We start from the raw sequence: 23,519 nt of genomic DNA, 5'->3' as shown, positions 1-23,519 counted from the left end.
TTGAATCCAGGGGAATTTTACCACTGAGCTACATCCCTACTTCTCTTTCTTTCTTGAGACAGGTTCTCACTAAGTTGCTGAGGCTGGCCTTGAACTTGCAGTCTTCCTGTCTCAGCCTTCCAAGTCACTGGGATTACAGGCATACACCACTGGGCTCAACAGTCACCATATTTTGACCACCCATCATGGGCCAGCTCTATTATTTCAAAACACCTGTGAGTGGGTAGAATTTCTCACCGTACAGATGAGAAAGCAGAGCTCGGAGAAATGAAGGCGTTTGCAAAGCGGGGCTCCAAATGTAGGTCTCTCTCCAAAGCTGATTGTGTCATACCTCAGGGCCCTGGCCTCCCCTTCAGTGGTGCAAGGGGGAGTCCCCTTCCCACTCCAAACCCCCACCCCTCCAGCCACTCACTTGTAAGCACCTTCCTCAGGAGCAGGAAAGGCTTCCATGGGCCAGTTGAGGGCACAATTCAGAAAGATAAGGCAGGCCAGGACAGACCAGGTGAACATGATGACCACAAAGGGCACCCCAGCATCGTAGATCAGCTGTGGGAGGAGCAGGACAGCCCATGGCCCCAGGCCCCACAGAGGTCAAACCCAGCTCTCAGATGCCTTAAAGATCTCCTCTTCCCCATTCCTTGTGCTCAATTTGCAATTGAAAAAAATAAAGCCAGAAATTAAGAGTCAGATCCCCAAACCTACCAATCTTCTTCTCATTCACCCAAGCCCCTCTCAAGAAGTGTGGAGTAGTCTCCACAAAGTACTGAAGTTGTTGGCCACTCACTCCGAATGTCTTGGAAATCTCAATTATGGTCTTAAAAAGGCGCATATTTTGTCTGTGGTTCCACAAAATGTTTATTTTCACACACACACACAAAAAAAAGTCATTTCATATTCTGTACAAAGGAAAATTAAAGCTCTGGGTTTACCAGACCCAACGGTGTTTATTCTTTCCCTTTCTGGCACGTTCCCTGGGGGAAAGGCAAACCCAATCTGAAAAACCTTATCTCACCTTTAACAGGTGCTTCCAGTTGCACCAAGAGGATGGGGATCGAAAGTCCTCTGCCCTCATAAGGCCTCCTAACCCCAGGACAACTCGGTTCTGCACTGACTGGGTTCAATGAGACATCCCCTCTAGTGGGTGAAGTCCCTGTGCACCAAGATGCTGTGGTTCCTCGTGTCCTCCCTGACACTCTCCACCTGGGATGACTGCCAGGCTCCTGCTCAGAGCTCCAGTTGCCTCCTGGGAGAAACCTCTGCCACTCCTTGGCTTTGGACCTTAAGGTGCTTTCCTTTCTGGGGACAGGACTGCACTTAAAAGGGCCACACTCCCAAATGTGTGGGAGTAACAGCTGGCCCATTCACACACTCTCCAACTCCTATGAGAGGGTGAGCAGAAGTGCCTTTTAAATCAAAAATTAACTACCCGAGGAAGTGAGGGGAAAGGGAAAAAAAAAACCAACAAGGGGGAGAAATGAATTACAGTAGAGGGGGTAAAGAGAGAAGATGGGAGGGGAGGGGAGGGGAGGGGGATAGTAGAGGATAGGAAAGGCAGCAGAACACATCAGACACTAGTATGGCAATATGTAAAACAGTGGATGTGTACCCGATGTGATTCTGCAATCTGTATATGGGGTAAAAATGGGAGTTCATAACCCACTGGAATCAAATGTATGAAATATGATATGTCAAGAGCATTGTAATGTTTTGAACAACCAACAATAAAAATTAAAAAAAAAATTAACTACCCAACATAGAGTTTAAGGAATTATCCCAGCCCAGGCAAAAATAGCACTTTGAAAGCTGCCCTAGATTCAGGCCTTAGGACTGCAAAAATAAAAAAATAAAAGAAGCCTTTGACAGAGTCTAATAGAGGAAGAAACTGAGACCCCCAGCCTGCCCCAAGTTCAGGCGTCTAGGCTCCCAAGTCACCAGGCTGACCTGTCCATGAGCTACCTGGCATAGACTCACTTTGTGACCTTGAACCAACTCACTCAGCCTCCCCAGTAGGGAGGTATGACTCAAAAGGCTGAGCGAAGCCAGAGAGTCGAGCCCTTGACTTGTGAGTCTGTGCAATAGTTTTCTAATATCAGTCAGGAAGTCATGTGACTGCAGATTAGACAAAGAAAAGATCAGAGGCTGAGGAAGTTTACTGGGTCCAGGGGAGAAAAGAAAGGTCTGCTGGGACATGGGTGAAGGAAAGAGGAGACTGGAGATGTCTGACCTTTGGGTCAGCAGTAGGGCCAGGGCCCTTCCCAGGATGCTTCAGTGCTTTTCTGCACAATGGTGGGAAATGACCTATGATGGGCAGGAACAGGGCCATTGGACACAATAGCCACCACTCACCCAGCCACACCCAGTTCTAGCATCAAGGTAAAAAGACAGGTGACTTTACTGGTCCCTCAAGAACCTCCATACCTTGATTCCTCCAAAAGTGATGGCAGAAGAGACATAGGAGCCAATCATGAGGGCCATGAAAGTGGAGCGCAGGTTCCCAAACATGTTGGGCAGCTGGGGGAGAAGAATGGTACCGTGAATAGCCTGACATCACCTAGGGTTCCCCTTGCCCAGAGCCCCCCTAGAAATCTTGGAGGCTCCATGGGGGCATTTCTTAAACGTAGGCTTCAGCAACAATGTCACCAAGAGATACAATGGAAAAGCCCTCGGTTGGGGATGTAACTCAGTGGTAGCGCGCTTGCCTAGTATGCCCAGAGTGCTCGGTTTGATTCCCAGCACTGTGGGGAGGGGAGGTTCCAAGACAAAATCAATATAGGAAACTGTACTCTGACCCCCTCTGGCACACCTACAATGCACATTAGCACCTAAAGATTCCCAGAAGCACCTCCTAGAGAGACTTTTTAAATTCCATTTAATCCGGGGTTGCCCAAGTTGGTTATGAAACCCCTTGATTGTGTTACACCTCTAAATACTTGCATTGAACCGGTGTTAAGAAACACTGATCAGGTTCAATTCATTTCACAGATGAGAAAACTGAAGCCAAGAGGGAAAGAAGTGCCCTCGGGTTCACAAAGCGTATTAAAGACTTTCTCCCCTGCTCTGCATCCAGCCTGAAGGCTGTGCTCAGGGCTGACTCTATAACTAAGATGGTGCCCTTAAACTTCTTGATGGCACCCAAAAACCCCAGCCTACTGAACTAGGAGAAATCACGGAAAGGGCCATGGAGGTGAGACAGAGACTGGGAGGGGCAGGAACCAGCCTGATGATGACAGGTGGCTCTGGGGGGCAAAGCAGATGCAGAACTCCAACCAGTCAAGGATTGATTGTATGTCCCGTTTCCGGGCCTGACCCAGGCCCTCAGGGGAAGAGAGGGCAAAGTCCTTTGCTTACATCCCCCTTTGGCCCTATCACCCTCCCCAAGTCACCGCATCCCATGGACGAGTAGGACTTTACATGCCATGCAGAGCCGAGCCCCTCCTCCACAGAGGGGGAAATGGAGCATGGCTCTGCAAATGGACTTCAAATAGCTCTGAGAAGGAAAATATTTAAACACAGAGAAGTGGGCTGTCCTCCCCCGCCCCCGCCCCAGTGACTCCATAAAGGGAGTGGAGCAAAGTTATCCCCCACTTGGGCAGAGGTTTCCCTGGGCACCCTCTTTCTCTGCCAGGCACACTGCCAACGACATCAGGGAAGGAGGCCAGGGCCGGGACCCCGGCTCCTCAAGGGCCGTGTCAGCTCAGCACCAGGAGGAGGACAAGGCCAGCCCTGCTACCCGCAGCCTGGGAGCGGATAGGAAGCAGCCGGCGCCAACAGCAACCCGCTGCAGCCCTGGGCGCTGGGCTGGAGCTGACCCGCGGGCAGGGGGCAACACCGGTGGGAGGCGGGGCGAGGGCGGGGCCGGCGCCGGCCACTGCCATTGGCTGGAGATTACCGGACCGTGAAGATGCGAGGAGCCGCCGGCGGGCCGCGGGCGGAGCCCCTTTGGCTGGCCGGGCCAGGGTGCGGGGAGGTCAAGCCGCAGGCCCGCCCCCGGAGAAGGGAGAGGGATTTGGGGACAAAAGCCAAGTTGCACAGCGGGAAGGGGCTGTGGGTAGGAAGGGATCCGTTTCCTTGAGAGTTGTGAAATGTCCCCAGCTGGAATTATAGGCGGCTGCTGGGGTGAGGAGAAATTCTGCCCAAAACTCCCAGTTGGGCCGCATCAAAGATAAACAACCCTAAACCAAAGGCGAAGGCGGCCCAGGCCACCTACCTCCACGTGTCCCTTCCTTATATTACTCACCTCTACAAACATACACACTTTGATAACAACTCACACACATAAGTAATAGGTGAAGTTGTGAAAAAGTCAGTTTTCTAGATCAAGCACGAACAAATGTTGGCAATTTCATATTCAACCTCATAGATCTATTTACCCACTCCCACTCCTGCCCTTCCACATGGACAGCAACACACACACACACACACACACACACACACACACACACACACACGGCAAAGGTACACACACCATCTCCAGCTGCTCCCTCTCCCCTCCCTATCACATCATCCAGTTTAATTTTCTTCCTAGCACTTGTGACTACTGACATAGTTTATGAGTTTGCTTGCTTATTGGGTTTTCTGTTCCTCCTAGCTCTGAAATGGAAACTCCTAGAAGGTGAGGACATGGTTGATCCTGTTTGTGCTGCAAACCCAGGCTGTGTTTGTGCCTAGAATGGAGCTCATCCGACATTCCCGGGCTAGGTGAACACACACTGACCACACCCACCCATAGCTGCCACCTGCACAGTTTCACACACATGCACCTGATGGACACCCTCTGAGCCCCTCCCCCACCAGTGCCCCACCCATTGCTAACCCCACTCTGCACCCGGGTGGCCTGTTATACTCACAGTGAGTGAAGTGAACGTGAGGCAGATGCCACCAAACCCATTCAGAGACAGCGCCAGGAATATCAATGGAGACAGGACTGGGAAGGGGGAGAGGGGCAGGTGAGGGCATCTGGGGAGCTGTGGGAGGCCAGGACATCCCCCTTCGTTCCACCCATTCCCTTCTTGTGGAAGCACAAGAGGTCAGACAGCTCACCTTCCGTGTCCCGAGAGGCCAAGGCCATGAGGGTGCAGGATGCAGCGAAGCAAGCACTGTGGGGACACAGGGAAGGGCAGGACTGACCTGTGAGCCTCCCCGGCCCCACCCCACCCGGGGCTGCAGCATCTTCCTAGTTCTCTAGCTCCCACAGCCCAGCCACCTTACCTGCCAACCAGCCGGAGGGGCCGGGGGCCAAAGCGGTCCATGAGGATCCCCAGTGGCAGGGTGGTGGCACTGAGCAGGAAAGAGCCAATGGTAAAGCCAAGATTGAGCATCTCTTCCTGCTGGTCACAGCTGGGCCACTGGTGTGGCTGGTCCTGGGTAGTGTTGGTGGTGATGTTCTCAGCTGAGGAGGGGGAAGGGAGCATTCAGTACAGAAAAGCACAAGCTGCTGAGATGCGAGCAGCCTGAACCAGAGTCCTGCCTTCAAGTCCCAGGCCTGATTGAACCAACCTCGGTGTTCCCGGCCTTCAAGTCCCAGGCCTGGTCAAACCAACCTCGGTGTTCCCGGGGGTGACCTGGAGTCGTGTTTACTCTTCTGGGGGCTGGGAGCTCCGTAAATGGCCACAATTAGTATCTGCTCCCAGGACAGCCAATACACACTCAACCTAGGGCCTCCACTAGCTCAAATGAGATAATGGACGTCCAAGTATTTACCTCATATAACCTCACTCAATGTGCAAGCTTCTGGGGCTGCGGGCCTCCAAGAGAAGTGCTCCCCAGTCAAGGGGCAAAGCTGCTGAGAGGCACTCTAATGCACGTGATAAGAAGTCGCTTAAAACTTAGATAAATGACATTCTGATAAAGCCAGTATTGGCTGAGCACTTTATGTTCCAGGTCCCGTTCTAAACTGTTCCTACATTAACTCTCAACGATCCTTCCGTGGGTCAAACAAGTCTTCCCATCCTCCAGACGATGAAACTGAGGCACTGCCCTCTGTGACTCTCAAAGTTCACCTGGAGAACCTGTCCTCAAGGTAAACTGCCAACTTGGGGTTGTGACAAGACCATGAGAAAGGCCAATGTGGGGGACAGAGAATGATTATCACTGTACTCAGTTTTCACTGAGTCAATGAGGGGGCTGCCCCACCACCTCCAATTTGTTACTAGGCAGCACTGCCAAGGGCAAACTCAGGACGCACCCTGGAGGCAGACCGCTGGGGGTCTCCATTAACAGCCTTACTAGCTGCACAAGCAACTTTGTGACAACTTTGGACAAGTAACTGCCTCTGAGCCTCAGGCCCCCTGCTATAAACAGGAGCAGGGAATGCCTAAGCCACAGGCTCCTCAGGACGTCTCAGGGAATGGAGAACCCTGCACAGTGCCTGCCTCCAGGAAGGCACTCCGGACATGGCTGAGGAAGGGGGAGAGGAACACAGCCTCCAGGTGCTGGGATCCCACAGTAAGACAGGCAGCTGTTAGTTTTCAAGGGGCCTATGTTAGATGGTAGGGAAAAAATGGATGTTGATTTAAAGAGTCTCAGGTGTTGGAAGAGAACCAAGAGGATTGGGATGGTACCTGCATGTTGGGGAGGGGACAGCAATGACCCCTGACTTCAGGTATCCCAAGGGCCTTCGGGCAGCAAAGGGTAATTGGATTTGTGTGTAAACATAAGAACCAACATAAAGAACTGTCAGACTGAGCACTGGCCACCCACGGAAGGAACTGTCTTGGGTGATGGGGACTTCCCCCACTGTCTCCAGCTGTCAGGAGGCTGGGGAGAGTACCAAGGCACCTGGAGGAAGCGGTTGGGGGGGGGGTTAGACCGCACAGCTTTGGGGTTCGTGCTCACCCTGTAATTTGGTGGTCTTTAGGATCACTGTTCATTTCCCCACCCACTTCCTGGACATTGACCATATGTCAACACTGTGTCGGGACAGTGCAAAAAGCAAGAAGAAATGGAAAGATCATTTAGACCAGGGTCTGCAATGAGATGACCAGCATTGAACCCCACCCAAGTTTTGCTTGGCTGGCAGTGTTGACCCTTATAATGTTGTAAATTGTAATGGGGTGCCAGTTTAAAATCAGGATTAGTAGCCCGGATGGTGGCACTCGCCTATAATCCCAGCAACTCAGGAGACTGAGGCAGGAGGATAGCGAATTCAAGGCCACCCTGGGGAACTTAATAAGACCCTGTGTCAGAATAAAAAGAAAAGAGAAAGGGCTAGGCACACCTATAATCCCAGCATCTGGGGAGGCTAATGTAGGAAGATCACAAGTTTGAGGCCAGCCTCAGCAATTTAGTGAGACTGTCTCAAAATTTTAAAAGGACTAGGCGTTGTACTTCAGTGGTAAAGTGTTCCCTGGGTTCAATCCTCAGTACACACACACACATACACACACACACACTCAGGAGTTAGCACATAAATATCCAGATTTCTGATTTTTAAAAAAGTTGGAGGGGCTGGAGTTGCAGCTCAGTGGTAGAGCGCTTGCCTAGCACGTGTGAGGCACTGGGTTCGATCCTCAGCACCACATAAAAATATACAGAATAAAGGTCCATTTACAACTAAAAAATATTTTTTAAAAAAGTTGGAAGATCAGCCAGGTATGATGGTATGTACTCAGGAGGCTGAGGCAGGAGAACTGCTTGAGCCCAAAAGTTTGAGGCCATCCCCATCTCAAAACAAACAAACAAAAAAATAGTCAGGAGACCTGGCCATCCCCAGAGCTGGATGGAGGTCTCCCCTTTTGGCCAGGGTTGGCCTTCTCAAAGTCACACAAGTCCTCATCTCTCTGTTTCCAGATATATGCAATCGTACACCTGCCCTGTTGTACTCAGTTATCACATCTGCCTGACCTGACCTAGCATTGGAATTTGCAGTCCTGGAACTGGAGGTTGACCCTGCCCCTAAGTTCTTCACAATCAAAGGACAATTTCCCTCATAAGCAATCCCACTGACTTTCAATGAACACCCCTTTGTACCTCAGTTTTCCATACAGAATCTCATTTAAGCCTTCCGACAGCCCTCAAAAGTGAATATAATGGTCCCCATTAGAGATGAGGAGGCTCTCAAGAGCAAAACCACTTGGTCACCCAGCTTCTTTTTAAAAATATTTCTCTTAGTTGTAGATGGACACAATGCCTTTATTTACTTATTTTTATGCAGTGCAGAGGATCCAACTCGGTGCCTCAAACGTGCCAGGCAAGCGCTCTACCACTGAGCTACAACCCCAGGCCAGTCACCCAGTTCCTAACAGGAGAGTTCAAATTCAAGAGGATCTCCAAAGCCAACACTTTTCCATCCCACCATAGGTCCTTGATGTCTTGCACTGGCCAGCTTGGTACTTTTCCCAAGTACCAGATAGTGCTGATGAGGACATGTGCTTCTCCAGTGATAGAGAATCCACCACAGTGGACTGCTAACGACTCAAGGTCAATTAATACATCACTTCCTCTGGTTTATCATCAGTCTCTTGTGAGTTTGACTGATATGAACTAGTAGTTCCTGAGGCCTGATCACTGAGTGGTTGGTCAAAGTAAGGCTTCTCAACCAAGATGCAAAGAACTCTTCGACCTGTATCTAAGGCAGTTACAATAGAAGTCTTTGCATCCAACTTCCTGACTTTCATAGAGAGGTAAAGTGAGGCATGGGATGGAACAGGGAGGATGTATTCAGTCAGTCAGTGATAAGAGTTGGGCTCAGAAGTCAGGGAAACAGGGTTTCTCAGTGCGTGGTATGCAGTGCAGGTGGCACTCAAATGGGTTTGTGTGGTACATGGAATGGTTTCAGAGGTTTCACAGTTATTGGTTATTTAAATGGATAATGGAAACAGGCATATGTATGTATATGTGAATGTATTAAAAAATATATATTTGGTCAGGTGCAGTGGTGATTTCACACCTGAAATCCCAGTGTCTCAGGAGGCTAAGGCAGGAGAATCAAATACTCGAGAACAGTCTGAGCTACTTAGTGAGACCCAGTCTCAAAATACAAATTTAAAAGGGCTGGGGGTGAGGCTCAGTGGTAAAATGCCCTTGGGTTCAATCCCTGGTAAAACACACACGTACACATGTGAACACAATGTATATATATAAAGACACATAATACATATTATTTCATATAATATATACTAATTAATTATATATGACTATACCATTATGTAATGGTATGTTATATTATTATATAATATACTGCTATATAGTATCTTATAATATAGGATATAATGATATATTTTATATTATACATTATATTTTACATATAACATGTTTTATATACTACATATGTTATTAGACGAATATGCATAATATGTATAACAATATCAAACTCGAGATTTCAAGCAAATTTGCACTTGAAATACTAGTACTTGTGGCACCCAGGTATGGTAAAATCTTGAAGGTGGACTGAAAATGATCAGGTCTGAGAAACACTGGAAAATGGGATTATGGCTGAGCTTTCACCTGTTGAATTCTGGTTTTACTAGCTATGCTGCTGGCACTTTCTCATTATCCCATCTGTGCAATGGGACAGTGGTTTCAAGGACCCGAGAGGCTGGCTCTGAAGACTGCCACATAGGCACAAACACATTCACAAAATGATCTCATCTTCTTTGTTCCACTCGTCATGTTCCCTTCCTAACCTCCTGATGCTTCACTTTTGGCTCTTGGCACAGTAACATTCACCAAAACATCTTAGGTCAGAGCCATAGCCGGTCGTGTCTAGGGCTGGTCTCTCCCAGGAGAAACATAAGATCAGGGATATCTATGCTATTCCTATGAGGCCCAGCAGAAAGGTTCTGGGGTCAAAACTGAAGTTGAATCCTAACTCTGCTCTTTATAAAATAGCTAGGTGAGCTGTGTGCCTTGGTGCATGCCTGTAATCCCAGTGGCTTGGGAGGCAGAGACAGGAGGATCGCAATTTCAAAGCCAGCCTTAGCAACAGCGAGGCACTAAGCAACTCAGTGAGACCCTGTCTCTAAATAAAATACAAAATAGGGCTGGGGATGTGGCTCAGTGGTTGAGTGCCCCTGAGTTCAATCCCTAGTACTACCCCCCCCCAAAAAAAAATATAGCTAGGTGACCTTAGGCAAGTTACTTAGCATCTCTGAACTTCAGGTTTCTCTTTTATAAAATGAGGTTATAATACTTGTATCACAGCTTTATGGTGAAGACTAAAAATCTAACTCACAAACAGTAAAGACTTAATGAATTTTAGTGATAGCTAGGGTTTTTTTTTTTTTTTTGTACTAGGGACTGAACCCAGGGGTGCTTTACCACTAAGCTACATTCTCAGTCCTTTTTACTTTTTAAGACAGAGTCTTGCTTGAACTTGCAATCCTCCTGCCTCAGGCTTCCAAGCACTCTTTGATTGTTTTATCACTTTGGCACTTATGCTGGATATATAAGGATGCGTGATGAACGGAGCTGCCACTGCCTATATTCTGGGTAACAGAGCCCGCACTAGCTGTGACGTCCCTTTAGGTGAATACCCATCAAGAAAGAAAGAAGACAGAGGGTATGGCCAGAGAACTCCAAAACCTACACAAATGAAATCATCAATAATGAGCTCCTTTACGTATGTATTAAACAACATCCTTTAATTCTCACATCATTGTTCTGTGGTGGGAAGGTGACAACTGTACCCTCATTAACAGACTTGGAAAGAAATGAGATCCAGGAAGAATAAATGACTTGCCTAAGGCACACAGCAAATGAAGAATGAAGGTGGGTCTAGAACATATTCACAGCCCTTACCGGAAGCCTAAATTTTGGCTGCTTGCTCTCATTTTCATAGAAGCCCCACCAGGTGGGGATTATTGGTCCTCTTTAACACATGGAGTAACTGGCTCAAATCAGGTAACCAGCACAAAGTTGAGTTGGAAGAGACCTTTCCTGCCTCTGTGGGGACAGTTTCCTGGTCTGATACTAGATTCCTGGGACACTGTAGAAGGAGGCAGAGACCCACAGTGTATGAAGCTCTAAGCAGCAGAAAGTTGACACTTTTGATCTGCAACATGACTGAGATAGAACAAGGAACAGCATCTCTGATCAGCCCGACAGCCGAGGGAGTTTAAGCCAGAGTCCCTGGAATGGGAGAGAAGTGGGGGAAAAGAGGCTTGTTGTACTCTGCTTTGCAAGAGGGGACAAAAAGTTTCTGAGAAAAAGAAGGGTTCACTTTGGTCACCTCTAGTGATCCCAAACAGCCAAATTAGATACACACCCACATTTGAGCAACTCAAAATACCAGGTGGATACCTCCTGCCATATGCAAAAATTAACTCAAAATGGATCAAAAATCTAAGTGTAAGAGCTGAAACTATAAAACCAAGAAAACACAGAGGTAAATCTTTGTGACCTTAGATTAAGCAATGCTTTCATATTCATGACACAGAATATGTCATGATAATTTTGAATATTGACAAAGTCCAACATAATGTCATGATAATTTTGAATATTGACAAAGTCCAACTATGTTGGACTTTGTCAATATTCAAAATTATCATGCACTAAAAGATACCTTCAAGAAAATAAAAAGAATCCATAGTGGAAAAAAACTTTTGCAAATCATATATCTGAAAAGGACTTGTATCTAGAATATAAAGAGCTCTTACAAGGGCTCGTGATGGAACTCAGGGGTAACGCATATGATATGCATGTGCAAGGCCCTGAAATCCACGATTAGCATGTGCAGGGCCCTGGGTTCCATCCTCAACACTAAAAATAACTAATTATTAATTATCAATAATAAAAAGATAATTCAATTTAAAAATGGGCAAAGGCTTTTAATAGACATTTCTCCAAAGATATACCAATAGCCAATAAGCACATGAAAAGATGCTCAACATCATTAGCCATTAGGAAAATGCAAATCAAAACCAAAAAATTATACTGCTTTATAGCTATTACAATATCTATAATAAGGGGCTGGGGTTGTGACTTAGCGGTAGAGCACTCGCCTAGCACATGCAAGGCCCTGGGTTCGATCCTCAGCACCACATAAAAATAAATAAATGAAATAAAGGTATTGTGTCCGACTACAACTAAAAAAATTAATATTTTTAAAAAGAATACCTATAATAAAAAAATGAACAATCATAAATATTGTCGAGTGTGTGAAGAAACTGGAACCCTCATACACTGCTGGTGGGAATGTAAAATGGTGTAGCCACTTAAGAAAATAGTCTGAAGGTTCTTCAAAATGTTAAAGTTAGCCGGGCGAGCGTATGCCTATAATCCCAGCAGCTCAGGTGGCTGAGGCAGAAGGATCGGGGGTTCAAAGCCATCCTGAGCAACTTAGTGAAATCCTAAGCAACTTGGTGAGACCCTGTCTCTAAATAAAAAATAAAAAGGCTGGGAGATGGCTCAGTGGTAAGGCCCCTGGGTTCAATCCTGGGAAAGAAAGAAGAGAAAGGGAGGAAGGAAGGGAGGAAAGAATGAATGGATTAAGGAAGGAAAGATCAGAAAATAAAGAGTAGAGGAGCAGCTGCATAGTGCTTGGGGTAGAAGGAAGAGTGGGGAGAGTGGGTGCTACTAAATGGGTAGAGGGTTACATTTGGGAGGAAAGAAAATGTTCTAAAATTGATGGAGATGATGACTGTACAACTCTGAGTGATTTGTAAGATATGTAAATTTTGTCTTGCTAAAGTTGTTTTACATATTTTTTTAAAGACACAGGTGGACAGATGGACCCTTAAAAGGGAAGCAAGAGGTTTTGAGGTGGTAGAAATAGCTTTTCTTTCTTTCTTTTTCAAGATGAAACCCAGGGCCTTGAGCACGCTGGCAGGCACAAGCACTCTGAGCTACATCCCCAGCCCCAGAAATGTTTTAAACATTGACTGTGGTGATGGTTACTGGGGTGTACAAACTTGTCAAGCCTCATCAAAATGTGTGATATAAATTAATCTTCAGGGAAGCTGATTTAGAAAACGCCACCAGCTCCAGGTGGAAAAGGCAGGAACAGTGGTGGGCATCAGAGCCATTGGGTAGCCAAAGGCAGGTCTTCTCCAGTCTCCAGGGAAAACTCAAGAGGGGACTTGGGTGTCATATGAGTCCCCTAGTGACCCACGATTTGATCCTCTTGACCACCCCGAAATGCCTATCACTTCCTCTTAGGCCTCCTCCTCAACAACTCACCTGCCTTCCTAGGCCAGCTCAGCTCTACAGCCTCCAACCCACAGAACTGAGGCCAGGAGGCCTAGGCATGTGCCTGCTCCTTACAGATAACCCTGGCAGAGATGAGACAGCCCCCAGGGTGGGGCAGCTGCTGCTCAGAGCAGAGATCAAGACCTCCCGACCTCCACCCACGGGAGCTGGTTTTCTTCCCCAGCCACAGCATGCTCTGTGAGACATGTTGAGTTGGGGAGACAGGAGAAGCCAGAAACATTTACCAAGCATTGCTGAGTCTCTCAACAATGAGACAGATACTCTTATTGGGAAAGAAATTATTGTTCCCATTCTGCAGACCAAGTAACCCAAGCTCAAGGTCTAAGGAACTCACTGATGTCACTCAGCTGGTATACATGGTGGAAGCTGAGAATCAAATCCAAATTGGCCTTCCTTCCAAGTTTACTCTAGAACAGGGAGGCTGAGGAAGGGGTAAGGAGGGAGGAAAAGAATCAAACCCCACTTCCACCTGGCTCCTTAGCTGAGCTTGTCAGCTAAGCACTTTCCTCCCAGAGAAGTGAGAAACCCACCAAGTCCCTGACATCAGAAGGGAAACTCCTTTCCCCTGGACAGCTGCAGACAGCTCGGGGCTGCAGCTACTAATCCTGGGGCATTTAGAATTCTCACTTCAGCATTCAGGGCCATTCCTACAAGGTCAAGATGATTGGAGGAAAACAGAGACCCTCCACAATGCCCATTGTCGAGGAAACAGGACTATGGACTTCATGCAAATGGAAGATTTGAAAACCTGGGGACTTCAAGGTCCTGCAAAGAGAAGAATGCAGGCCCTTCACATTCATATTTCACTCTGTGTGGCTTTCCCCTGACCCCCCTGTCCCCATTCCTGGGGATGCTCTACTATTAAACTGTATCCTCAGGCCTTTTTTGTGACAGGCCCTGATAAATTGCAGGCGCAGGCCTTGAACTTGTGATCCTCCTGCCTCAGCCTCCCAGTTGGCTGGAATTACAAGCATTTGCCACCTAAGGGATTCCTTTCTCTTTTTTAGCTTTACAACAGCAGACCTCAAGAAATCCCTTGGGAGCACAGCTCAGTGGCACATGTCTGTAACTCCCAGCTACAGGAAAGGCTAGTATTGCAAGTTGTAAGCCAGCCTAGCAATTTAGTGAGACCCTGTCTCAAAATTTTATTTTTTTTTAAAAGGGCTGGAAGTGTAGTTCAGTGGTAGGCCCCAATCCCCCATCCTGGGTTCAGTCCCCACTACCACATACACATATTAAAAAAAAAAAAAAAAAAAAAAGTGAAAAGACTGGGGATGTAGCTTATTGGTATTGAGCTCCAGGCTCTGAGCTCCATCCCCAGCACCCTGGCTCAACAGACACAAAGAAATCCCTCACCTTTTAGGTGAGACATTTCAGAGAGACTACATCCTCTTCTAGACTGGAGGCTGTCAGAAACTTAGGACTCTGCCTAAGAATCCCAGGATCTGGATGCCCAGCCAGAACCCAGCATTCAGTTGGTTGATATATTCCAAGTGGAGCATGTGGAATGTCACCCATTTCATGATGAAGTTTTAAGAGGTCAAGAAGTGAGGCTATCCAATCCCCAGCCTAGGGCTCCCCTTTTGAGCAGTCCTGTTCTCTCTCTAGCTTACCTACAGTCTTTTTCAGCTTCCACCTCCTCCCTCTGCGGTCCCTGCCCCAGACGACCCCAGCATACCTGGGCATAAGCTGGAATAGAAGCCCTCGTTCTTGAGTATGATCAGCAAGGAGGCCCAGCCCAGGAGCACTGCAGAGAAGAAGAGGTTCTCCAGCACAGCGGTGCAGGCCATCCACCAGCGCCTGCGGTACGCCTGTTGCAACGTGGGGGCCATTCTGGTCGAGAGATTGCAGAGAAAGAGAACGCTGAGCGAAGGACCTCTCAACGGCCCCTGGGAAGGGTACTGCATCATGGTAGCTCCTGAGATCCCTTGTGCCACCCCGCGATGGAACCTTCATGGAAGGCCCATAGAACCCAGAGCTTCCTAGCCAGTTCTGCCAAGCTGGCTCGGCGCGCTCTGGCAGTGCCAGGTACGCACGCGGCGCTGGGTTCCCGCCGGGCCACTATCAAAAACAAGGAAGGTCCTGTCTGCGCACAGAAGCTTCTTGGCGTGCTGCCGGGCTCTCCCACCCAGGCCATGGCGCGCAGAGCCAAACCAGAACTTCCCCAAGTCTCCAAAATTCAGTAAGGTACAAAGCGCGCCCTGAAGCCTCCCCTAGCCCATGTCTGACCTCTTTGGCCTCTTGCCCCAGGAAAGACCCCCCCCCCAGAAGCAGGCAGGAGGAGGAAAGGGAAGTCTGAGGCTAACCAAAGACCCCTCTTTCCTTTTGCCCCTCTCAGTCCACTCCTCTCCTCTGAAGCCAGGCGAGAATAAGTCCTCTGCTTGCTGCACCAGGCGATCCGTGTCCCTACAGTCTCATGGGCCAATCCAACAGCTGCCACGTGGAGGGAGACCCAGGGCTGGCAATGTGGCGTCCCCACGCGCCCCTCACTCACTCCCAAGGCGACCCGATTTAAGTCGCGCGCCTAGGAGCCCGCCAGCTCCCCCCAGCCAGGGAAGGGGGCTCAGGCTTAGGCAGGAAGTCCGGTGGTGGCTGACTTTATAAGGGCAGTGGCAGCGGATGGGTTGGCGGGCGGGCGAGTGTGTTTACCAGAGGTGGGAGAAAGGAATCGGAACTCGCCCCGGCCGGGGCCGCTACAGCCATCGCGGGAGGAGACCTGGGGCCGGCAGCGCGGGGGCGGGAGCGACAAGACGAATGGGGTAAGACCGAGGAAGGCGGAGAGGTGAGGAACTGGGGAGGGCAAAATGGAAAGCCCAAGATCAAGGGGTGGGAAGCACGAGTCACTTCTCCCGGGGGGCGGGAGAGCCACAGTACCCTTTTCTGTGAAATGGGGGCTTTCGATTCAGGGGCTCCCGGAGGTCTCTCCTGACAAGTGTCGCGCCAAGCAGAGCAGCAAGGGGGGCCGAGAGGAACACCAGAGTCCACTGGGCCAGGGTAAAGAGGAGGGGGGGGCGCGCTTGGAGAGGGGATAATGGGCCGCAGGGCTCAAGAGCTCAGGTAACGGGCTTTTCTTGGGAAGTCAGGGAGTCTATCGGAACCGGCCCGGGTGGCTCTCAGCGGACTTGCAGCTGAAGACACTGATTCTCACACGCGGCTCACCTCGGGTCGCGGGCAAACGCGCCTTCTGCAGCTGCGAACGCCCCCTGGAGCTCAGACCCTTGGCAGCACGTCCACACTCCGGGTGTCCCGGGACCGGCGGGCCCAGCCCTGATCTGCGCGCACGCTGAGGTCTTCTCTGCTCTTTGGACCCGGGGGCCTTGAAATTGCAGCCCGACAGCCCAGTGGTCTCGACTCCTCCGCTCTCTTGGGAGAAGTCACGGAGCTTGGAACCTGCCGGGCGCCACGGATCCACGAAGCAGGGTAGGAACGAAGTGATCTACCGAATTGATAGTTGTGTTTACACGCGTCCGGAGCTGCGCCCCGAGGTAGGGGCGGGAGCTCCCTTCCTTTCCCCTCCCCCTAGGTCGAGTTTCACATGCACGTGACTCGCCTGTCGGTCCCCAGATAAGCTCCCCGCACACACCCCAGCTCCTGAATTGACACCCTCGACCCCCACCTCCTCCCTTGTCCTCCCGGGCTAACATCTGGCACGCCTTCTGCATCTTTGGTCAAAACAAAGAATGACGACTCTGCTGGAGCCGACCCACGGGGATACTAAGCAGGCTTGGGTGGGGTTTTGAACTGTGCAGTTGGAAGTAGAGTTTTCCAAGAGGCAGAATGACACAGGTTTCTTTGGATTTCCTTCTGTCCAGGTCGGAATCTTGACTTTGAAACTGACTAGCCTGGGGTATCTTGGGCGACTTACTTAACCTCTCTGAGCTTTTAGTTATCTCCTCTGAAAATTCAGATGACAATAGAATTTAGCTATCTTCCAGAAGGGATTCGGGATTGTGATGGGGGCAAAAAGCTGGGTATAGCACTTAGCATAGTAAGAATAATAAATGTTAATTGTTGCTGCCGCTGTTGTTATTATTTCAGAAGACTTAGTGATGCTTGTAAAGCTCTTTGACAGGATGAGCAATTACACAGAAAGTTCCAAGAAAAGCCTCAGACAAGACAGGACCCCTGAGCAGCTGAGCCACCAAGCCAAGAGAAGAGCATTGCCAAGTGGTGACCATATGCTGGAGACTTGCAACAGAAAAAGAAGAAGAAGAATACACATTCAGACATCATAACTTCACTTAGGGAGAATACTGGAGGCTGTCAGGTGGTAGTTGGAGGCAGGACGCATGGTCAGATCTGTCAGGCTCTAAGCACTGCTCTTTCCAATCCTCTAGGCGGGGAAATGACAGAAGCAAAAGCTTAGCAGTAGAAAAGGCACGGGATGTTCTCTCTGGCAAAAGCCCTAGTCAGGCTTTGGTGATTCCACTTCTTAAAATGCACCACGGGAGCATGCAGTGTAGGTCAGTGGTAAAGCATTTGTCTACCATGTGTGAGGCCCTGGGTTTAGTCCCCAGTGCCACCAAAAAATAAAAATAAATAAATAAATAAACCGGCTACCAGAACTTCAGGTCAAGGTTTAATTTCATAGCTCTGCACAAGATGACCTAGAATAAATGTTCTAACCCAAGAGGGTCATGGATGCCCTGGAGAAAACAATAAAATATTGTTAATCCACTCTATGAAAATACTGGTACATTCAAAATCTCAGGGTTTTGTGGACACCTCCCCCCATGAGATTCTGGTGACCCACACACCCCCCATGACGGGGAGGCTTGCCCTTGCTTATCCCAGCCTGCATTCCACAGTTTTACCCCTAGAAGTACCAGCTCCCTGTGGGCAAGGGCCCTGTCTGTTGAGTTCACTGCCTGGGTATCCACAGCTCCTGGTACCTAATAAGCTCTCAGTGAGCACATATGCAACCAAAGGTCCATCCAGCTGATTTGACACCTCCCTACCTTTGCACCTGCTACTCCTTCTTGATGGAATGACAGATTCCTCTTTTCATTTCTAATATATTCATCCTTCACAATTCAGCTCAAGTTTCATATCTGTCTGGAAGCTGTGTGACCTCCTACGCTGCATTAGGGGCCTTTCCCAAATAACCCCCCAAACACTGTGCTGACCTCCATTGAAGACCACACAGACATCTACAAGGAAGTTCTGTTCCTTCCTCCCTTTCCCCATCCCATGAGGTATCAATTTCTCGGAGGCAGGAATGACCACATTATAGGTAATTTGTATGCCTGCTGCCTATCACAGGACCTGGCATGTAAAACACCCAGGGTAAACATTTGTTGAATACATGAAAAGGGAGTAGTGGGAAATTAAGCTATAAAGGTAGGCTAGGGCCACCTTGGAATGACTTCTGTGAAGCCAAGGATTTCCAGTGCTGTGAAGAAGGTGATGGGAACTCCTGGATTTGGCAGATTTTTGGTGTGTTTTGTTTTGTTCTTCCTAATAAAGGGATAGATGTGGTCAAGTTCATGGGTTTAATGATGGAGGACATATTGGAAAGGAGAATCAAAGCACTTAGGAGGCCACTGTAATAGTTCAGATTTTTAAAAACAGGAAAGCAAAGGGAGAGAACCAAGATATACTTCTGTACCCAAATTAATAGGATTTATCAACCTCTTTCTTCCTCTAGCTCCAAAAATAAAACCTCCTTCCTAGACTGTTTTCCTGATACTAGCCATAGCTTAAGAAAAGCAGTGTTATCCCATTGGATCTCATGTGGGCTCCTGGCTAGACTACTTCACAGCTTACTGGACAAGAGCGCTGGATCAAGAGTCAGGTGGGATCTAAATCTTGGCTCTGCAACTGATAAATTGTGGATGTTGCCCAAGTCACTTATCTCCTGAGCTTCATTCTGCTTTTTTAAGTGCTGAAAATAATAGTACCTGATTGAATTCATTCTGTGAGAAGCTATTAGCCTTAAAAATACGTACCATAGGGCTGGGGATGTGGCTCAAGCGGTAGCGTGCTCGCCTGGCATGCGTGCGGCCTGGGTTTGATCCTCAGCACCACATATAAACAAAGATGTTGTGTCTGCTGATAACTAAAGAAAATAAATATTAAAAAATTCTCTCTCTCTCTCCCTCTATCACCCTCTCTTTAAAAAAAATATTTAAAAAAATACGTACTATAAACTTTTCGTGAGGAATGTCAAAAAACTTACATAGCCGATTTAAAAAACCACTTGGCATATCCTATTTGTATAGTTAAACATAGACTTACCATTATAACCCAGTAATTCCTCTCCTAGATATATACCCAAGAGAACTGAGAACTTAGATCAACACAAAAGCTCTTACACAGTGTTCAGAGCCATATTATTTATAATAGTCAAAAGCACAAACAATCCAATTATCCATTAACTGATGGAGAAATGAAATATGGAATACCCATACAATATGATGTTATCCAACTATAAAAAGGAATGAAGTATGGATACAAGCTACAACATAGGTGAACCTTGAAAATTATGCTGAGTGAAAGAAGCCAGATACAGAAAGCCACATACAATTGCATTTATAAAATGCCCAGAAAAGGCAAATCCATAGAGACAGAAAATAGATTAGTGGTTGTGAGAAACTACAGGAGGGGAAATGGGGAATGACTACTAATGGTTATGGGATTTCTTCTTGTGGCAATAAATGTTGTGTCGTTAGATAATGGTGATGGTTATACAGCTTTGTGAACATGCTAAGATACACAGGATCATATACTCTAAAATTTAGAGAGAATTTTTTGGTATGTGAATTATATCTCAATTTTTTTAAAAATCATATACATAAAAAATTCATATACATCTTCATATACATCAAGAACTAGAGATTGGATGGTGAAGAAGACATATAAGCCCTATCATTAGAGAAAAACCAGTGGGACAGAGGCATAAATGAGTCAAATAGTTACACATTGAGTGTAATTTCATCTACAGGAAGTGCCATGGAGGATAAAGATACACTGCGTGGGAACATATCACGGGTGGGAGTTGATCTAGATGGGGGAGGGTGGTCATGGGGAAGTCTAAGGGTAATTGATGTGTATGCTGTGATCTGAAAATAGCTTTCTGGGGCAGAGTCAGTGGGATTTATCAACCCCCAAGAGGAAGAAACAGCACATGAACTATCCTACACCAGGAGGACACCTGAGGTTTTGGGAGGTAGATGAGGACCAGCATGGATGAACCACTTGGGATGAGGGAGAATGTAGCACAATCTTCTAAGACCACAGGCATGCTCGGTAATCTCTAGTGACCAAAACTGACCTTCCTCCCCAACAACTTGCTTCTCCTCCATTATTGATTGTGTCAGTAAAAGTACCACCTCTCCCAGGGCTTAAGCCACCAAACTGGAATCATCCCAGACTTTGCTGTCTCTTTCTCCACAGCCAACTTGCCAGCGAGCCTGTGGCTCCTACCTTCTGAAGACCCACACCTCCATACACAGCCCTCCCAGGCTCCCTCACTCCCCCAGCCGAGTCCACAGCTCTGGACTGGACTTCTTGCCACCCTTCCAACATGGCTTTCCCAGTTCCACCCCTGCACAGGACCAACTTTCCAGTGGGCATAGTCTACTAGAAATGCAGATTTGATTGGGTCATTTCCCTTGAGATGCTTCTCATGACCCTTGAGGAAATGACATTTGAGGACCCTTCTCATGACAGACTTCAATAACAGCCCCTGAGTCCTGTGTCATCTGAGTCACCTGCTGCACGCATCCCTCCTTTTTAGTCTCTTTCCTGTGTTTGTTCTCACCATGGTAACCTGCTTCCTACTCATTAATGCTCCATGTTCTCTCTCACCTCAAGCTCTTCTTGGGCTGGAACATTCCCCTGCTCTGGCCTCACTAAGCAATCCTTCAGACTTTTTTTTTTTTTTCCCCCAGTACTAGAGATCATACCCAGGACCTTGAGTATGCTAGACAAGCACTCTGCCACTGAGCTACATCCCCAGTGTGTTTTAATAGTTTTTATTGTGAAAGGGTTTCGGAGTGTTTCCCAGGCTGGCCTTGAACTTGTGATTCTCCGGCCTTAGCCTCCAGAAAAGCTGAGATTATAGGTTTGCGTCCTGGTACCCAGCCCTTCAGATCTTGACTTAATGGTCACTTCCTTTTAGTGCCTGATTGCAAGGACAATAATTTGTTTGATAGATCCTTTTGCTTTCTGACCTATATAACAACTGACTTTCTCCTTTAACAAAACTCATCAAGCTGTGTCTGTTTCCTTTGATGGACTATATGGCTCAGAGTCAAGTATCTGTACCCACCTTCTTCACACTACACTTCCACCCATTACCTCTTTCCTAGCAAATTCCTACCCAACCTTTGAAACACTGATCACTTTCTGGAAGGCAGCCTTCCCTGAGCACCCAGGCTAGAGGGTGCACGAACCTTCTTTTATAAAGCTCCACACTCCCTAAACATCTTTTTTAACACTTATCACAGAAAGCACCTGTTTTTAACACCTGTCTTCCATTCTAATTTTTTTTAATCTTGTTTCTCCTTTGCCTCAGCACCTAAAACAATACTTGTCTCAAGACTCCTCTCAGGTCAGCCCATAAAAGCTCTTATGAAAATCTCTATAATTGCATGCAAAATTCTACATGCGCTGGTGGGCAAATGGTTCACAGTTTTTTAAAGGGCTTTGTTGTTGTTGTTGTTGTTTGTGTTGTTTTGATACTGGGGATTAAACCTAAGGGCACTTAACCACTAAGCCACATCCTCAGCCCTTTTTAGTTTTTTTTGTTTTGAGACAGGATCAAAAGTTGCTTAGGGCCTCGCTAAATTGCTGAGGCTGGCCTCAGATTTCCACTTACATGGTGGATGATTCAGATCCTTGCTGGCTGTTTCCATCTCCAGAGTCACAGGGATTACAAGCATGCCCCACTTTGCCAGCTTTTTAATTGTCTAAAACCTGAAAGAGGTTATGAAGCTTTCCCCAAATGCTGAAGGAGCTGTCTTCCTTTCAGAACAGTACTGCTCACCCAGACTTCTATATGAAACCATGTATATATTTTTTTCTTTCTCCAAGAGGGCAAGGATCTTTATTTATTTTGTTTATTGATGCATCCCAAGTGCCTAGAATGGTACCTGGCACATTCTATGTATAGGTGTGAAATGACCAGTCATTTGCATCAGTTGTGTATTAGTTATCTATACATGCATTTATTGTCCATTGCTGAGTAACAAATGACCCCAAAACATGGTGTCTTTTTTTTTAAAGAGAGAGAGGAGAGAGAGAGAGAGAGAGAGAGAGAGAGAGAGAGAATGAATTTTTAATATTTATTTTTTAGTTCTCGGCGGACACAACACCTTTGTTGGCATGTGGTGCTGAGGATCGAACCCAGGCCGCACGCATGCCAGGCGAGCGCGCTACCGCTTGAGCCACATCCCCAGCCCAACACGGTGTCTTAAAATAATATTATCCCAGTTTCTGTAGGTCAGGAGATAGGGTGCAGCTTAGGTGGACTAAGCTGCAGGGTCTCTTACACACTTCAAAGTGTAGGCCAGGAATGCAGTCTTCTGAAAGCTCGGCAGGGGAAGGATCTGCTTCCACACTCACTTACATGGTGGATGATTCAGATCCTTGCTGGCTGTTGGCTGGAGGCTGCCCTTGGTTCCTAACCACATGCGTCTCTTCACAGGTCAGTTCACAGCATGGAAATAAGCTTAACTTCATCAGAGTAAGCAAGAGAAAGGGAAGAAAAGAGAAAGGGAGAGGCACTACTAGACATTGCAATCTTCTGTAACTTAATCTTGGAGTTAGCGTCCCACTAGTAACTTTACTTTGGATTGGTATCCCCTCATTTTTGCCAGTTCTGTTTATTAGAAGCAAGTCTGAAGGTGTAGTACATACTCAAGGGAGGTTCCAGTGATCTTTCAAGCTGCCTATTACAGATATTTAACATGTTTTCTCATGTAGCATCCAGTTCATCTCAACACCCAGAGCTAAAGACCCAGACCAGATGCTTGCAAGTCAAGCAGATGATGAGAAGGATGGAAGAAATTAGTGGTGGTAGGTTTGGTGAAAGGCCAAGCCTCTGCCCATCCTACAGACTGCTGCCAACCAGGAATGCTTACTATCAGATCCTCTTTTTTTTTTTTTTTTTTGTACTGAGATTGAACCCAGGGACATTTTATCACTGAGCTACATACCCAACCCTTTTTATTTTTTGAAACAAGGTCTCACTTAGTTGGACTCAAACTTGCGATCCCCCTGCCTCAGCCTCCCAAATTGCTGGGATTATAGGCATGCACCACTGTGCCTAGCTTCATCTAACTTTTTGAAAAACACGAATTGCAGATTTCTATGAGACATTTCCTGATATTTAAAATTGATAATGAAGCAAAAACACATTTGAGGATTAA

General features: G+C 47.4%; 1 protein-coding gene and 1 long non-coding RNA gene across 9 annotated transcripts in view; one reads left to right on the top strand and one right to left on the bottom strand.

The window, feature by feature from the left end:
* Positions 1 to 16,442, bottom strand: part of Slc43a1 (solute carrier family 43 member 1) — a 25,095-nt gene extending 8,653 nt beyond the window's left edge. For 2 of the 4 annotated variants that reach the window (XM_040284328.2, XM_040284330.2), the window contains exons 1-7: positions 16,306 to 16,442; positions 14,825 to 14,979; positions 5,209 to 5,389; positions 5,041 to 5,096; positions 4,848 to 4,924; positions 2,419 to 2,511; positions 413 to 546 (exon numbers count right to left, since the gene is read on the bottom strand). In XM_040284328.2, coding sequence (XP_040140262.2) covers positions 413 to 546; positions 2,419 to 2,511; positions 4,848 to 4,924; positions 5,041 to 5,096; positions 5,209 to 5,389; positions 14,825 to 14,978 — 695 coding nt within the window. In that variant the 5' untranslated portion in view covers position 14,979; positions 16,306 to 16,442. Of the gene's footprint in view, positions 1 to 412; positions 547 to 2,418; positions 2,512 to 4,847; positions 4,925 to 5,040; positions 5,097 to 5,208; positions 5,390 to 14,824; positions 15,174 to 15,452; positions 15,586 to 16,305 lie in introns of those variants that run through there. The other 2 variants (XM_040284329.2, XM_040284327.2) reach the window with 2 other exon arrangements.
* Positions 15,713 to 23,519, top strand: LOC120889561 (uncharacterized). 5 transcript variants are annotated; one of them, XR_013437564.1, is made up of 6 exons: positions 15,713 to 15,905; positions 16,053 to 16,140; positions 16,230 to 16,566; positions 17,185 to 18,940; positions 20,090 to 20,136; positions 23,074 to 23,519. It is a non-coding gene; the product is annotated as an uncharacterized LOC120889561 (long non-coding RNA). The 5 variants fall into 5 exon arrangements; XR_013437562.1 differs by having other exon boundaries at positions 15,713 to 15,928; XR_013437563.1 differs by lacking the exon at positions 16,053 to 16,140 and having other exon boundaries at positions 15,720 to 15,928; positions 16,226 to 16,566.

Source organism: Ictidomys tridecemlineatus, chromosome 4 (assembly GCF_052094955.1).
Source record: "Ictidomys tridecemlineatus isolate mIctTri1 chromosome 4, mIctTri1.hap1, whole genome shotgun sequence".
Lineage (NCBI taxonomy): Eukaryota > Metazoa > Chordata > Mammalia > Rodentia > Sciuridae > Ictidomys > Ictidomys tridecemlineatus.
This window is presented reverse-complemented; position numbering and strand designations above follow the sequence as displayed.